The sequence below is a fragment of the Orcinus orca genome, chromosome 13, assembly GCF_937001465.1.
Source record: "Orcinus orca chromosome 13, mOrcOrc1.1, whole genome shotgun sequence".
Classification (NCBI taxonomy): Eukaryota; Metazoa; Chordata; class Mammalia; order Artiodactyla; family Delphinidae; genus Orcinus; species Orcinus orca.
The window spans coordinates 71,686,164-71,702,239 of NC_064571.1; the positions used below are offsets into that span (position 1 = coordinate 71,686,164).

General features: G+C 46.0%; 2 protein-coding genes across 6 annotated transcripts in view; both read left to right on the forward strand.

Moving 5' to 3' along the window:
- Positions 1–16,039, forward strand: part of KIF3C (kinesin family member 3C) — a 39,834-nt gene extending 23,795 nt beyond the window's left edge. For 3 of the 5 annotated variants that reach the window (XM_049695718.1, XM_049695719.1, XM_004268103.4), the window contains 6 exons: positions 152–274; positions 1,652–1,770; positions 2,243–2,359; positions 12,866–12,974; positions 13,153–13,325; positions 13,564–16,039. In XM_049695718.1, coding sequence (XP_049551675.1) covers positions 152–274; positions 1,652–1,770; positions 2,243–2,359; positions 12,866–12,974; positions 13,153–13,325; positions 13,564–13,657 — 735 coding nt within the window. In that variant the 3' untranslated portion in view covers positions 13,658–16,039. The remainder of the gene's footprint in view (positions 1–151; positions 275–1,651; positions 1,771–2,242; positions 2,360–12,865; positions 12,975–13,152; positions 13,326–13,563) is intronic. The other 2 variants (XM_033425091.2, XM_033425092.2) reach the window with 2 other exon arrangements.
- DTNB (dystrobrevin beta) overlaps positions 1–16,076 on the forward strand; it is a 608,309-nt gene that overhangs the window by 141,464 nt on the left and 450,769 nt on the right. The window lies entirely within an intron of this gene.

Genomic DNA, 16,076 nt, shown 5'->3' on the forward strand with positions numbered 1-16,076 from the left:
TTGAGGATGGGGTGGGAGCAATGGATGTGGGCCATGGGGTGCTCCCTGCTGCCTCCTGGCGCCCATGGTCATGACGAAGCCAGGTTCCATGGTAGGCAGAGCTCCCCAGTACATTCTGCTCTGCTGAGTCCTGTGCCCTGCCTTGGCCTAGAAACGCCGCGAACGGGAAATGCAGCAGGAGATGATGCTCCGAGACGAGGAGACCATGGAGCTCCGGGGCACCTACACGTCCCTGCAGCAGGAGGTGGAGGTCAAAACCAAGAAACTCAAGAAGGTGAGATGCCACACAGAACTGGGTCAAGGTGTGTAAGGGCCTGGCAGCCTCTGCCCGAGACGTCACCTGCCCAAGGGGCGTGTGCTTTAGCGACCCCTCCCCGCTTTGCTTGGACTGCTGACCCCCTGAGTTACATTTCATGGGTGCTGGGTGAGGAGCAGGGGAAGGCGGGGGTCTGGGTGGGGTGGGATAGAGCCTTTCCTCCTGGGCCAGGAGGGGCCGGACAGGCTGGGAACACTTTTACTTCCACTCTCCAGGGTTGCCATCCTCGTGGTCCTGGGTAACTTCCCCCTTTACTCTGGTGTCACCAGTGAGTCACAGTTTGGATAACCAGGCACAGAGCAGGCCAGGGGAGTGGTGGGGAAACCTGAGGAGACTCGAGCCTGGGAGCGCTCAGAGAGGGAGCTCAGGGCTCTCCAGGGATGAGAATGTTGGCTGCCAGGACCCTGCAAAGTCCATGGCCAGGGAAAGGCGTGTGCATAAGCTGAGGGCCTAGGGCAGGAAGCGGCAAATTCCAGTCTGGATTCTGGGAAGAACCTGGAGAGCCCTTAGATTGCTGAGGTGTCTGCCCCAGAGTAGGCCAGGCAGAGGCCCAGCTCCAGTGGCAGTTTCCACGGACACAGCTTTCAGTGGGTTAGGAGTGGGACAGGAAGGTTGGAGCTGCCCTCCACACCCCTACTTTTTTTTTTTTTTGGCGGTACGCGGGCCTCTCACTGTGTGGCCTCTCCCGTTGCGGAGCACAGGCTCCAGACGCGCAGGCTCAGTGGCCATGGCCCACGGGCCCAGCCGCTCCACAGCATGTGGGATCTTCGCGGACCGGGGCACAAACCCGTGTCCCCTGCATCGGCAGGCGGACTCTCAACCACTGCGCCACCAGGGAAGCCCCACACCCCTACTTTCGAGAGCCGCTGGAGAGGCAGGAGTAGGATGGGTCACCTTGCAAACTGGCTGAGGCTCCCTTCCTTCCCTGAGCCCTGGATGGCAGTCCTGATACTCGCGTCCTGATTCCGGCTCTTCTGTTATCTCGTTGTATAACCTTGAGCAAGTCTGTGCCTGAGTTTCCTCACCTATAAAAGGGGGTGTTGGACCAGAAGGTCCCTCGGATCCCTTCAGATTTGAACATTGCACGATGTGGACAGCAGCTGAGAGAGCAGGTTAACAGGCCACAGTGTGGGAGGGACAGGGCAGCCTTTAGAATAACCCATTCCGATGGATGGTGGGGCAGGAGGGAGCTTCAGAGGTGGGCCCTGGGCTCATCCTGGACCGAGCTGGTGGACCCTGAGCCTGCAGCCGTCGGGACCCAGGCTGGGTGAGCGGAGCGGAGCCACATTGGTTGCCACAGTGCACAGCCTCTGAGCTGCACCTGTCCCCACCCAGCTCTACGCCAAGCTGCAGGCGGTGAAGGCGGAGATCCAGGACCAGCACGATGAGTACATCCGCGTGCGGCAGGACCTGGAAGAGGCACAGAATGAGCAGACCCGGGAGCTCAAGCTCAAGTAGGGCCCCTCCTCTTTCCATCTGGGGCTCTCACAGCCATCCCTCAGGCCGTGGGCCTCTCCCTGACAGGCTCCTCTCTTTCCTGAAGGCTTCATTCCAACTGTCTCCTCACCCATGTCCATGTACCTTAGGAACAGAATGTGTCTGAGGGGTGGGGGAGGGGCCCATTGGAGTTTCCTCTACCTCCTGTTTCCTCCTTCCTCTCCTCGGCCTGCATTTGATGCACTCCGCAAAGTGCATGCCGGGTGCTGCCCAGAAGTAACTCCTAACGCCCTGAGTCTATAATCTTTGCATTAGAAACTGTGATTTGCAAGCTCTATTATTTCTCTAGGGATTCCCTCCCCCCGACTTTTTGGTTTTTCCACCTTCTCTGTTCCCTCTGCCTCTTTGCTTCTTTTTTCTCATCCTTCAACCTTCATATACACTGTGCGGTCTCACGTGATCCCCTGTCTACCTCATTCCTCCTCCCAGGTACCTAATCATCGAGAACTTCATCCCCCCTGAGGAGAAGAACAAGATCATGAACCGGCTTTTCCTGGACTGCGAGGAGGAGCAATGGAAGTTCCAGCCCCTCATGCCCGGTGGAGCGTGAGTCCTTCACCAGCTGTCTGGGCCTAGGGACTTGCCAGCTCGCCCCAGGCCCGGGGTGGCCAGGGGCCTGGGGGAGACGGACGTTTTAGTGGATTGGGGAGGGCTGGGAAGGGTGCAGATGGAGGATGGGTTTCCCAGGACCTAATGTTGGGGTCTCCATGAAGGAAGGAGTGTCAAGTACAGTGTCTCATTGGTCTGGGATGCAGAAAATACTAGCTGGCTAACATTTGGCCGGTCTGGTGAGTATTCATTTGTCAGATGCCAAAAACAGCAACAACAGATAATATTGCCAAGCTCTAACTATGTGTTGGACACTGTAGGAGACTCTGCAGATGGGAGGTAAATCAGACACAGTCAGAGCTCACAGTCCAGTGGGGAATACAGAAAAGTAATCAGATCAAGAAATGATAGAGATGTGAGGTCCTTGTAGCCTCACTCAGCTGGGTGATTCAGCATTTCCACCTGTTTCCACATCCTAGCTCTTAGGTAACAGAGCTAAGTGCATTTAGCTCTGGGTGTGCCTTTCCCTCTGCTGGTGGCCATGAAGAACAAGACTGGATATTCAAACCCAGCAGAGTGACTACCTCACCCAGCTGGACCACTGTCCCTTCATTGACAATCTGTGTACAGAGGTGTTCAGGAGGCCTGACACCAATGCACTTCCCTAGAGATTCTTTGCTCTATCTATCCTAGGAATATTAACGCCAAGATAGGGCAGGAGTCTCCCCAAAGCTGGGGTGGGAAGCTAGCTGTAGAGGTCTACAGCTTCTCACTGGAGCAACAGATGCCTACTTAATTTGTCTACTTTCTGAAGGGCTGATCCTACGCAAGGCAACACTACACAAGTTTGTAAGTGGCAAGTTCTTGAGTAAAGGACTTTTCAATGGCATCAGTTTGGATTTAAATCCACCTTTCCAATCTAACTGGAGGCCTGCAGTAGTACGTCATCTAATGCAGAAGTTCTCCACCCTGGCTGCAACTAGAATCACCTGTGAGCTGGGCTCCAGAGTCTGATTTAAAGGGTCTTGCATGGATCCCAGGGCTTAAGAAAAATTGTTTTCAAGGCTTCCAGCTGATTCTACAGGAAGCTAGGTTCAAAAACTACCACTCCAGCACCATCTGCTGGAGGAAGATGCTGGGGAGGCTTCTGCTTCATAGAGTTATTTTGTGCTTACAGAGTTCTTGAGTTTAAAGTTTGTAGGTGGAGGAATTCCTTTACATTGGATAGAGATGGGATGAGAGACGCTCTGAGAAGGCGTGTGTTTTTAAAAAATTTTTAATTTTGAAAAGCAAGAATAGTACAAAGAATTCCCATATGCCCTTCACCCAAACTCCCCGGTTGTTAGCATCTTGCCACATCTTGCTTTATTAATCCCCACCCGTCAACCATTTGAGATTAAATTGCAGACAGTCAACCCTTTACCCATATTTCCTAAGAGTGAGGACATTCTCTTATATAACCACAGTACAGTGATCAAATTCAGGAAATTCTGTTACCTCAATAATGTCCTTTACAGCAATTCCCCCACCGGCTCACCTGCGATGGTGCATTGCATTTAATTGTCATGCCTGTTCCATCTCCTTTAATCTGGAACTGAGAATGGATCTTGATTTGAGTTTTGAAAATTTCATGCTTCAGAGGAGTTTATTCATTTCTCAAAACGTTGTCCCTGCAGTTTTTACTTGACCACCTAAGCACAGAATCCAGACTCCAAAGCATGGTGGGTGCTTTGCCTGAAGCTAAGATAAGCTTTCTGCTTAATGGTTAGGAATCTCCATTCTTTGTTCTGGTTTTTTTAAAGTTTACTTTCTTCCTTTTACTCGAATAACTTTTAAATTAAAAAACCTTTTAAATAACTTCTTTCTCTTTTTTTTTTTGCAAAAATAAAATGGTTTGCATACACTGAAAAACCATTCACAGATTTTTAAAAATAAAACAGCTATCTTAAAACAGCACATGTTAAATAATTTTTAGAGTAGATACCAGTAACACCTTTTTTTTTTAATTTTTTTTTTTGCGGTACGCAGGCCTCTTACTGTTGTGGCCTCTCCCGTTGCGGAGCACAGGCTCCGGACGCGCAGGCTCAGCAGCCGTGGCTCACAGGCCCAGCCGCTCCGCTGCATGTGGGATCTTCCCGGACCGGGGCACGAACCCGTGTCCCCTGCATCGGCAGGCGGACTCTCAACCACTGCGCCACCAGGGAAGCCCAGTAACAACTTTTAAAAAGAAAGAAGTCCTCCAAAATATAGATTGGTATCTTTGCTTACTGTTGAGCTATTGCCTTTCCTAGCCTCTTATCCCTCTCTTTGCTTTAAAGGAGAATTTGTGCTCTTTACATGTTCTTTTCTAGGCCTCAGAACCAGAACCTTTCTGGGCGGAGGGAGTTGCCTGTGATGTTCTTTTCCCACCTTTCCCTTCTCTTCTGATTCCCCCCACCATCCTTCTTGCTCTTGGAAAGTAATGCAAAGAGAAAGATTCAGTGTTTTCTTTGCCATTAGGAAGCCTAAGAATTCAGCTCTTTCCTCAAAAATCTGCTTGTGGGGAATTCCCTGGCGGTCCAGTGGTTGGGACTCCACACTTCCACTGCAGGGAGCACGGGTTTCATTCCTAGTCAGGGAATTAAGATCCCGCATGCCACGAGGAGGCCAAAACAACAAAGAAACAAATAAACAAGCAAAAACCCAAACAAACAAACAAAAAACGGGCTCAAAGCAGGCAGTGGGCTTTAGCTTACGCTATAGTGTCCCATAACTCTTTGGGAAGAACTGGTCTCGACATACATACCCCTTTGACTTAAATCTGCACACAGTTGCTCCCCAGCCTGCATTTGTACATCTCTATTAGCAGTGCTTCTAACTGGATCCCAAATAGACTGTGTTCCCTTAAAATTTTATATTAAAATTGTAAGGATATAAATACATTTACAAGCTTTTTCAAAATTATGGTTAAGTATATTCACAACTTAAACATGCTGTTTTATACAGAATATATATGTACCTCCTCAGAATACAGAGAGTATATATTTTGTGTAGAAAATATCAAAATATATCTGGGTAAGGGTAAAATGTATTAAGGCAATTGTGACATCCCAGTGTTCTCCACTGTACTTAAATACGGTTGATATAAACAGGTATTATAAATTTCTTTAAGAAAAATTCCAATAAATAAACTACTTCAAAAAGACATTAATAAATACCAGGTAGTCAACTACATGCTATTCTGAATTACTACTACAGATTATTTTCTTTTTTCTAATGTCACTTGTCCATTGTCTGATAACTGCAATAAATAATATTTATCTCAGAACTTAAAAAAAAAAATCACAGAAATACTAAAGAAAAGTAATAATAAGGCATCCCTGATGGTGCAGTGGTTAAGAATCCATCTGCCAATGCAGAGGACACGAGTTTGAGCCCTGGTCTGGGAAGATCCCACACGCCGCGGAGCAACTAACCCCAGGTGCCACAACTACTGAGCCTGTGCTCTAGAGCCCGCGAGCCACAAGTACTGAGTCCGTATGCCACAACTACTGAAGCCCACTCGCCTAGAGCCCGTGCTCCACAACAAGAGGAGCCACCACAATGAGAAGCCCACATACTACAAAGAAGAGTAGCCCCCGCTCGCCACAACTAGAGAAAGCCCACGCGCAGCAACGAAGACCCAACACAGCCAAAAATAGATAAATAAATAAATTACAAAAAAAAAAAAAAGAAAAGTAATAATAGATCTAGGAAGTTTTTATACAAAACAAATTTTTAAAATTACTTTCTACTGGGACTTCTCTGGCGGTCCAGTGGTTAAGACTCCAGGCTTCCACTGCAGAGGGCACGGGTTTGATCCCTGGTGTGGGAACTAAGATCCCACGTGCTGCACGGTGCAGCCAAAGATCCTCAAGCTCTGACAGCTCAATAAATTCATTTTTAAATAAATTCAATCTCAATAAATTCATTTTTTTAAAAATTACTTTTGTATAGCAGCAGTTGGTGGTTAAAATAAAGTAAAAACAATTCCCTCCTAATTGGAATTCCCAAGCATGATAGTGACTCAGCAACCGAGAGCCCCAGGGTAGCATCACGGTGTAAGAATCACTGGCCTGGATCTCTGAGATCTTTTGCCCCAAGCCCCTCCTTTCATAGCGGAAGGCTGAGGGTGGGCAGGTCCTTGGACGCAGCTTCCCACATTTCGGGGAGCCCTGTGGACTGAGACTGTAGAACAAGCTGCCTCTCTGGGAGGATTGGGTCCCACTGTTTGCAACATAACTTAATCAGGGCTGAAAAACCTCTTTCTTCCCAAAGCATATTTAACTAATCAAGGCATTGTCCCATTTGCTCAATTCAAGTGTGGAATATTTTGCTTCCGTTTGGCCTGTGGTGTGTTGGGGATTAGAACACTGAAGGCTGCTCAAAAGGAGAGGAAAAAAGCATTGTTGGAAAGAAATTACCTAAAGTCATACCGTCCCTTTAGAAAGCTTTTGTTGGAAAAACGTTTCCCCTCTTCCACTAGCTGCAAGCATTTACCCCCCACACTCTTCCCTGAGCCTCTCTTTAAAACAAGGAGTTATTGTCGGGGAGCTCTTGAAACACACTCTGAATCAACTTATTCTGGACGTCTATCCCTTTTTCTTTTTTCTCCACTACCTCTAGGCCACTGCTAGTTGATGCACAATAACTTCAGGTGAGGTCCCTTCCACAATCACAAACAATTTTGTGTTAAAGTTACTTTGCAAAACACATTTCTGCAGCCAGCTCTAACCATAACTATTTTACAAATATGACCTTTTATTTTTGGTTACTCATCATGGACCTTATTTTTAATTGTGTTTATACAAAACTGTCTTCTAAGGGTTGTATATTTGGCAATGTCTGTAGCCCATGGTTTACAGTTCACAAAATTCTATTGGTAACTTTAGCCACTTGCCTTTTGCAATCCCTGCTATCCTAGACTCTTTTCAAAGTATCGTGGTGCAGTAGAAAGAGACTGGATTTTGGATTTAGAACGTTCTGAATTCTAGTCCCTACTCTGCCTTGAGAAGGTTTTTTTTTAACCTCTCTGAACCCAAGTTCAGATAAAAGTCGGGATAAAAAAAAAAAAATCCCTGCGGGATTATCAAGATTGAAGTGAGATAGTGTGTGTGGTGCGTGTTGGAGGTGGGGTGGAGGGTGTTCCAGGCCAGTACCTGGCACAGAGAAGATGATCCATAAATGGCTGCAATAGTACCAGTAAAAAAAAAAAAAAAAAAAAATAGTACCAGTGAGCCAGTATGATAATTGTGGGCACTCCAGAGAAACCAGTTTGCCATCATGCCTTACAAGTGCCATAGAAGGACAGTTTGGTTTGTTGCTTTTGTTCTAGATTTTGATCTTTAAATCAGGCTGCCTCCAAATTTAGAGAGAGAGAGAGCAGAGCATTCCTTGCTCTAAATAGAATCAGGATAGAAAGTTAAACTGGTTTCCTTACAGAGGCAAAGTTTACCTCAGTCAGAACATGCTCAGCTCTGAGTTGAGTCCCTAGATTCATTCACAGGCCTGTGAGAGCTGAAAAAGAATCTGAAACAGGGAGAAGTTTTTGCCTGCCCAGGCAGGCTGTGTGCCGTGTGAAGGGGAACTGGGAAGAAGAGTGGGATTTCAGACACGCAGGGGGGATGCTACAAGGTGGACAGCTCACCTGCAGGGAGGGAGGGATCCAATCATGGAGAAAAGTCAGATTTGCTGTGTCAGGTGCTTGTAAAGGACCGAGAAGGAAAACACACCCTATGATGCTGGCTGCCGGGTTTCAGAACAGGAGGGGGGAAAGGCGGTGAGCAGACAGAGCTGGTAATGAGATTGGGGTCAGCCTCTGAGATGGGACTGAGAGAGAACTTTTTAATATTAAGAGGAAAATCTATATAATCTCGTGATAGAAGCCATGTGGAGGGAGGGTCATAAGAGAACTCTGGGGATCTACGACGCACAGGATAGCTGTTGTGGGTTTCTTTCAAGAGGGGTGGATACTTGCAGAGCCAGGCCTCCACTCGAGGCTGTCAGCCACAACCTGCTTACCACAGACGGATCAATCATGGAAAGTAGGCCTGAGGCAGAGGAGAGAGTAGATGGGGAGCTTGGTGTCCCAATTACAGACTCCCCTCCCCCACCCCCTTCTTCCCACCTGCCACCCAGAATAGCCCTGGCATCTTTATTGGGTCAGGCTGCCAATTCGCCCTGATCCACTGCTCTGCTCACCCAGCCCTGTCCCCCTGTGCTGTTCCCAGAGCCTGCAGCCTTCAAGGCACACTCAGGCCCAGGCTGTTCTGTGTGCGCTCCTGAAAGACAGCGTGGCATCCTAAAAAGAGTATTTGGGAAGAATCCATTCCGAGTCTCTTCCTAATTGTACGATCTTGGACACAAAGGCGCTTTTGCTTTTCTGAGCCTCATCTCCTTGTCTGCCCTGCCTGCACCTCAGGAGGTTGTAAAGTTCAAATGGGATGCACAGATGCACCTTACAAATGATAAGTTGTTATTTTACTGATCTTCCCGCTCCCCTCCCCCGGTGCTGCCACTCTCCACATGCACAGCCCGCCCACCTTCCAGAGGGTCCATAGCAGCAGAACCAGCTGGGGCTTCTACAGCCTCGTCTTCCTTGTTCTCATCTACGAAGAGGGGTCGGCAGGGACCCTAAGTGGGATCCAGCACTCTTTTATATACACTTGGTAAAAAAAAAACCCTGGGAATGTGGTTCTTGTTACTCTCTGTGGCAGAAGGCGGGCATTGTTCCGTCGGCGCCTGCACGGCTTGTTCTCCTATTCAAGGACAGAGTGTCCTATCTCTGAATTACTCAGCCTGTTTCTTCTCTTCTGTTTTCTGTCTGCCTTTTGGCTTTTTTCGTTGCTCATCTGTATCCCTGTTTGAAATTAGCAAGTGGAATTGAGAATTAATAATCATCACAGCTGCCACGTGTTGAGCCCTTGCGGTGTACTGTGCTAAGTGCTTATCTTGTTTAATCTCAGCAATTCTGTAGGATCGTGATGAGATATCTGAGGCTCAGATACTAAGCCGCTTCCCAAGGTAACAAAGTTGTAAGGGGTAGAGCCAACATTCAAACTCAGATCTACCTCACTCCAAACCCTGTATTATGTTTTTTAGTGGAAATAACTTGTTTTCTTTCCTATCTTTGTTTTGAATAATACGATACCTCACACTCATTAAGTTGCTGAGAGTAAAAAGTCTTAACATACCATGAGTTGGCCAGGATATAGAGCAATGGGAACTTTCTCGTGGTATATAGCCACTTTGAAAAGCAATTTGGCAATTTGGTAAAGCGGAAAATGCACATCGGAACCATTCCATTCCTGGGTATATACCCCAGGGAAACTTGAATATGTACTTCAAGATACCTACACAGAACTCTTCACAACAGCACTGCGTTAAATAGAAAGGGAGAGAGAAAAAGGAATTGACCTAGATGTCTATCAACAAGAGAATATATAAAAAATATATATATATATAACATATATAAAATGCCATATTGAAACCTTAAGATAGTCAATATAGTTAAACTTTAATCATCTAATCTAGAGCAGCATGGATAAATATAAAAGACATGTTAGTTGGGCACAAAACAATATAGTATGTATACCATACAGTATAAAACTAAAAAGTAGGCATACAGATACCATATATATTGTTTATGAATAGCCACATATATAAATAAGTATAAAAATATGCCTGACATTGATAAGCACGAAACTCAAGAGAGTGATTAATTCTGGGGAAGGAAAGTGATGGAGTCTTAAAAACTGTGTCTACATTTTATTTCTTAAAGATTTGGTGTTAAGTATAATAAAATGTTAAGATTTGACAATGCTGGATGATAGGCGAACAGATATATATTCCATGCTTTTCTGAGTATTTGAAATAATTTATTAGATAAAAGATCAACCATACATTGTAAAAAATTTAGATATTGCAGAAAGGCATAAAGGTAATAAAAATCACCCATAATTACTCGATCCAAAGACAATCATTGTTAACATTTTGTTGAATATCCAGACTTTTTTCTAAGCATCCACGCACGTACACACACTCCTATAAAAACAAAACAAAAAAATGTCATCTTTTTATCTGCTTTTTTATTTACTATGTTGTGGAAACCTTTTCATGTCTACACAGAGCCATAAGACAATTGAAATGACTACATACTATTCCTTCACCTGGCTGAATAATAAACTGGTCCCTATTGGTGCACATTTGGGTTGTTTCTAATTGTTTGCATTTGTAAATAATATTGCAGCAAACATCTCTGCTTATAAATTGTCCCTATCTCTGATTATTTCCTTAGGGAAATTCCTAGGACTGGGAATTTGGGTCAAAGAATATGCACTTTTTAAAAGCCAAGCCTGGGAGTTCCCTGGTGGTCTAGTGGTTAGGGTTCAGTGCCTTCAGCACTCAGTCCCTGGTTGGGGAACTGAGATCCTGCAGACCACGATACACGGCCAAAAAATCAAACAAAAAAAGCCAAGCCTGAGTTTTGTATGTTTTATAAATGATACCTTTATTGAGATGTAATTCACATATCATAAAATTCACCATTTTAAAGGGTATAATTCAGTGGATTTTAGTATATTCACAGAGTTGTATAACATTACCACTATCTAATTCCAGAACATTTTCATCACTCCAGAAAGAAACCCCAAACCCATTAGCTGTCACTTCTCATTCTCCCCAGTGTCCCCCATCCCTAGGAAACCACCAATCTACTTTCTGTCACTATGGACTTGCCTATTCCAGATACTTGATATAAATGGAATCATATCACATGTGGTCTTTGGTGTCTGCCTTCTTTCACTTGGCAAAATGTTTTCAAGTTTCATCCACCTTGTAGCATGCATCAGTCCTTCATTCCTTTTTGTTGCCAAATAATATTCCATTCTATGATATTCCACATTTTGTTTATTTATTCATAAGTCAATGGTCATTGGGGTTATTTCTACTTTCTGGCTATTATGAATAATGCTTCTATGAACATTTATATACAAGTTTTTGCGTGAGCATGATTTCAATTCTCTTGATTATATGTATCTAGTAGTGGAAGTACTAGGTCATATGGCAACTCTATGTTTAACTTTTTGAAAAACTACCAAACTGTTTCCAAAGTGACTGCATCATTTTATATTCCCACCAACAATGCATGAAGTTTCCCATTTCTCTATATCTTCACCAACATGTGCTCTTTTCTGTCTTCTTTGATTATAGTCATCCTAGTGGCTGTGAAGTGGTATCTCATTATGGTTTTGATTCACATTTCCATAATGACTAATAATGTTGAGCTTTTCTTGTGCTTATTGGCCATTTGTATATTTTCTTTGGAGAAATGGCTACCCAGATCTTTTGTCCATTTTTAAACAGGGTTATTTGTCTTTTTATTCTTGATTTGTAAATGTTACTTATATATTCTAGATATAAGTCCTTTATCACATTTATGAGTTGCAAGTAATTTCTCCCATTTTGAAGATTGTTATTTCACTTTTTTTATGATGTCCCTTGAAGCACAGAAATTTTTAGTTTTCAATGAAGTCCTATTTATTTTTTCTTTGGTTGCTTGGGCTTTTGATGTCATATCTAAGAAACCATTGCCTAATCTAAGGTCATGAAGATTTACTCCTTTGTTTTATTCTAAGAGTTTTATAGTTTTAGCTCCTACATTTAAGTCTATGATTAATTTTGAGTTAGTTTTTTATATATGGTACAAGGGAAGGGTCCAACTTCATTTTCTTGTGTGTGGATATCCAGTTGTCCCTGTAGCATTTGCTGAAGAGACTGTTCACTCCCTGTTGAATGGTCTTGGTAGCCTTATAGAGAATCAATTGACTGAAAATATTGGGCTGGCCAAAGAGTTCGTTCGGCTTTTTCAGTAACATCTTACGGAAAAACCTGAACCAACTTTTTGGCCCACCCCATATGAGGGTTTATTTCTAGATTCTCAATTCTATTCCATTGGTCCATAGGTCGGTCCTTCTGCCAGTATCACACAGCCTTGGTTACTATAGCTTTGAAATAAGTTTTGAAACTGGGAAATGTGAATCCTCTACTTTTGTTATTTTTCAAGATTGTTTTGGCTAGTTTGGAACACCTGCAGTTCAAGCCTGAGTTTCTAATCATTTTATTGTGTTAAATCCTATGAAGGAAAATGAAAAGCAGAACCACTAATTGATGGTTTTATATAGCGTGTGAAGTCAGTCTACGAGTCTGACAGCTAAAAATAAGATTGGATTTCCTTTCTTTTTTCCAGCCTTTAGTCAAACCTTTTCACTGTGGAAAATAATTGAAGCAACAAGAGTGGAGAAATATGTGTCTCCTTGTGTTATACTATTTTGAGCTGTCAGGTTGTATTAGAGCAAAGAAAAGAAAATTCCAGAACCTGCAGTCTGCAGGGCCTACTGACTACCTGAATGGTGCTTAACCCATCATGATATCATTTTCCCTTTGTGTTCGGAGGAAATAGATTTAAATATAGCCTCTTCCCTACAGCAGTAACAGCCAAATGAAGAAGCGGCCAACATCTGCAGTGGGCTACAAGAGGCCTATCAGCCAGTATGCTCGGGTTGCCATGGCAATGGGGTCACACCCCAGGTATAGGGTAAGAAGCTGGGAAGTAGAAGGGGGGAGGGGAGAGAGCGCCCAAGGGAGGTGATGCTCACAACCTCTGCTTCCTCTACCTGCCTCATCACCCTTGCTACTCCCGTTATTTCCCAAGTGCCCAGAAGATGCAGGCATCAGGGCCAGTGCTCACGTCTGGCCTGATATTCCCACCACAGGCCGAGAACATCATGTTTCTGGAGTTGGATGTGTCCCCTCCAGCGGTCTTTGAGATGGAATTCTCTCATGATCAAGAACAAGACCCCCGTGCATTACACATGGAGAGACTCATGCGGTTGGACAGCTTTCTGGAAAGACCTTCCACATCTAAAGTCCGAAAGTCCAGATCCTGGTCAGTACCATCACGGTCAGAGTGGGCAGTAGACTTAGAAGGCATGGTAACCCCATGGGCTGGTTGAGGCTGAGGAGGGCTTGGGTTGTACCCAAAGGGCATGAAGGGAGAGTGAAAACTGGGGCTGTGGGAGCCAACTTCTACAGCGAGAGGATGAGGGAAAGAAAAGTCCTCACTTTTCTGTTTCCTGCACTTCCCCACCCTCCGCTCTCGCCCACCTCATCCCCTTCCCCTGCAGGTGCCAGAGTCCTCAGCGGCCTCCACCTTCCATTGCACACGCCTCGCTGGCCTCCGCTGCTCTGCTCCCCACGACAGCGCTAGACCACGAGTGACAACCTTCAGTCGGGCTGCCCATCCCCCAGACCCCAGGGACGGGGCAGCCAACCCTGGATCATCTCGCCTGACGCTCGGTGTGCGTGCGTGCGTGCGTGCGTGTGTGTGTGCGCATGTGCATATGTGTGCGGGGCGAGAATCTGGCAGACCGTGCCTCTGCTGGCTCTCAGCCTCCTTTATTTAATTAATGTTATTTATTCGTGGAGCCCAGTTCTTGTGGGAGAGGTGCCCTCGCCTGAGCTTGCCATGGTCGCCGCACAGCCTCCTCGTCTCCTGACTTTAGACCCCCCTCCGCCCCAGTCAGACCTCATGCTCCTCCCTGTCAGTTGCCCCCAGGAGGGAGGGCGGCGGGGCCTGAGAAGAGAGTGCTTTTTCTACCCAGCGCGCTCCGTAATCTCCCATCTCCTCCTGCACTGCCGGTAAGCAGCTCCTGAGCACTTTCTGGGACTAGAAAAATGCTAGGTGTCCACCGAGGCCAAGAGACGTCCATCCTGGTGGTGTTGAGCCTGTGCTTCCGGCGGACAGAGACCGCTCTCCACTTTCTGGGTCGCAAACAACCTCTTTCGGTTTCTTGGGCTCCTTTTCAAGGACTCCAGTGACCTCAGCCACACGGTCCATGCTTTTCAGCTTTGGCGAGAACTCGTGGCTTCCCAAACTCTGCTTCCTGCCCACCTTCCCAACCCGTGGATGCGAATTGTGACCCCACCGGTTGCTGCGTCCTTGGGACCTTCAGGAAATGGAACAGTAATAGAGACAATGTGGACAGTCATCGAGGGACGGCCCTTTGTTTCTGTCCCCTCGGAGAACTAACCTTGGCCGACAAGCAATCAGGCCAGCTCCCCATCTTCGAGATGCTGCTCCTTCCTGCTTTCATCATTTTCCTTGCAGCTGCCTGGATCCCCGTTCACAGTGGAAGGGATCAGTATCCTTCTCCCTCTGGCTAAACAAAGGTACCACAGAATCTGTTGCTTTTCCCCCTCACTGAGCACAGGAGATGGAGGCCCAGGCGCAACCTGCCAACTCTGCCTGTTACCCCTGTTTCTGAATCACGTTTGCTGGGCACTGTTTTGTTGACAAGACTGACCTTTTCTTCAGCATTGTGCAAATTGGTCCCTAGGGAAGTACTCCTCACTTTCCTTTGTGACAACCCGGTATGTCTCCAGGTAACTCGAGTAAATTTCTACCAAAAAAAGAGAGGTTAATTTTCATTGACTTACCTTTTAATTGTATAGTTTAGTGGAAGGGTAAAGAGGTAATCATGAATGAAAACATGTGGTTTGGGATTTCAAAACGACCTGATAATGGAGTCTCCAGTTCCTAGAACATGAGGAGTTTTGTCACTGGGGGAAAGGCATGAAACTGACATGAAATTGGGGGCGTGGGAGGTGGCGGTAGGGGCTGACTGCCTGGTTTTTCTCTTTCCATCAGGAACTGAAAGCTTCTTGCACAGTTCAAGTTCTGCTCTAAGGACCAAGCTATGGTTTAGTTTAATTCAGTGATGCTGTCATCGCTGCCGTAACTACGGGACCAGGTAGCTGGGCCACTCAGTTGCCACTTGCTTCTGTCCTTCAAGGAAATAACATTTCTCATCAGAGCCCAGGAGATTATTTGAGACTCAGGATTCAGATCAGAGCTTCGGCTGTGGCTGGGACGAGACCAGTGTGTAGAAATTTCCCAGAGGGCCTGGGCACAGAGGGACCTCCAGTCCTGCGCTGAGCAGCCTCTCCCACTGACCTCTTTCTCATTTGTGGATGAAGCCGCACGTGTTAGCCCCGTTCATCACCTGGACACATCGACTCTGCGTTGTCTGGTCACTTGACCCTCACAGTCTCATAGCACAATATACCCAGCTTCTTCACCCCCTGTCTGAGGGCTGGGCCCAAGGTGTGGTCAGAGGAGGAGCTCCTGCCTGCAGTTTTGTGTACGTGTGTATGTGTGTGCGTGTTTGTGTGTGCGTTTACCTCCACGGGGGACACTCTACACTCAGTGTAAGATATGCTGGGAACAGGGCCACCGGGGTGGCTGGATCTCGGTCTCTCTGTCTCTCTCTCTCTTCTTTTCCTTTTGATGTATCAAACACTTGGTTGACAAAGTAAGGGCCTTGGTTAGGACCAAATTTCCGTGTCTGTTGCTATGGTCTTCATTTAGGACAACAGTTAGCAATGCTGTGGCCCATTCTTGTCACTCTATACATATGACGATACAGGACATATGGAATATATAAATATATATATAAAACATTACCCTCTGTCTTCTTGGCTTAGGATGAGATCTCTCTGTTGAGCTGAAATGCACCTGCAGCTCAGTGCTGCCAGCAACCTGCAGGCTCCAGCCCTGTTCTAATTAACGCAGTCGATAATAAAGGAATGAGTATCGTTACAGAGTTGGTGGCCTGCCTTCTCTTCCCTCTGACTCTTT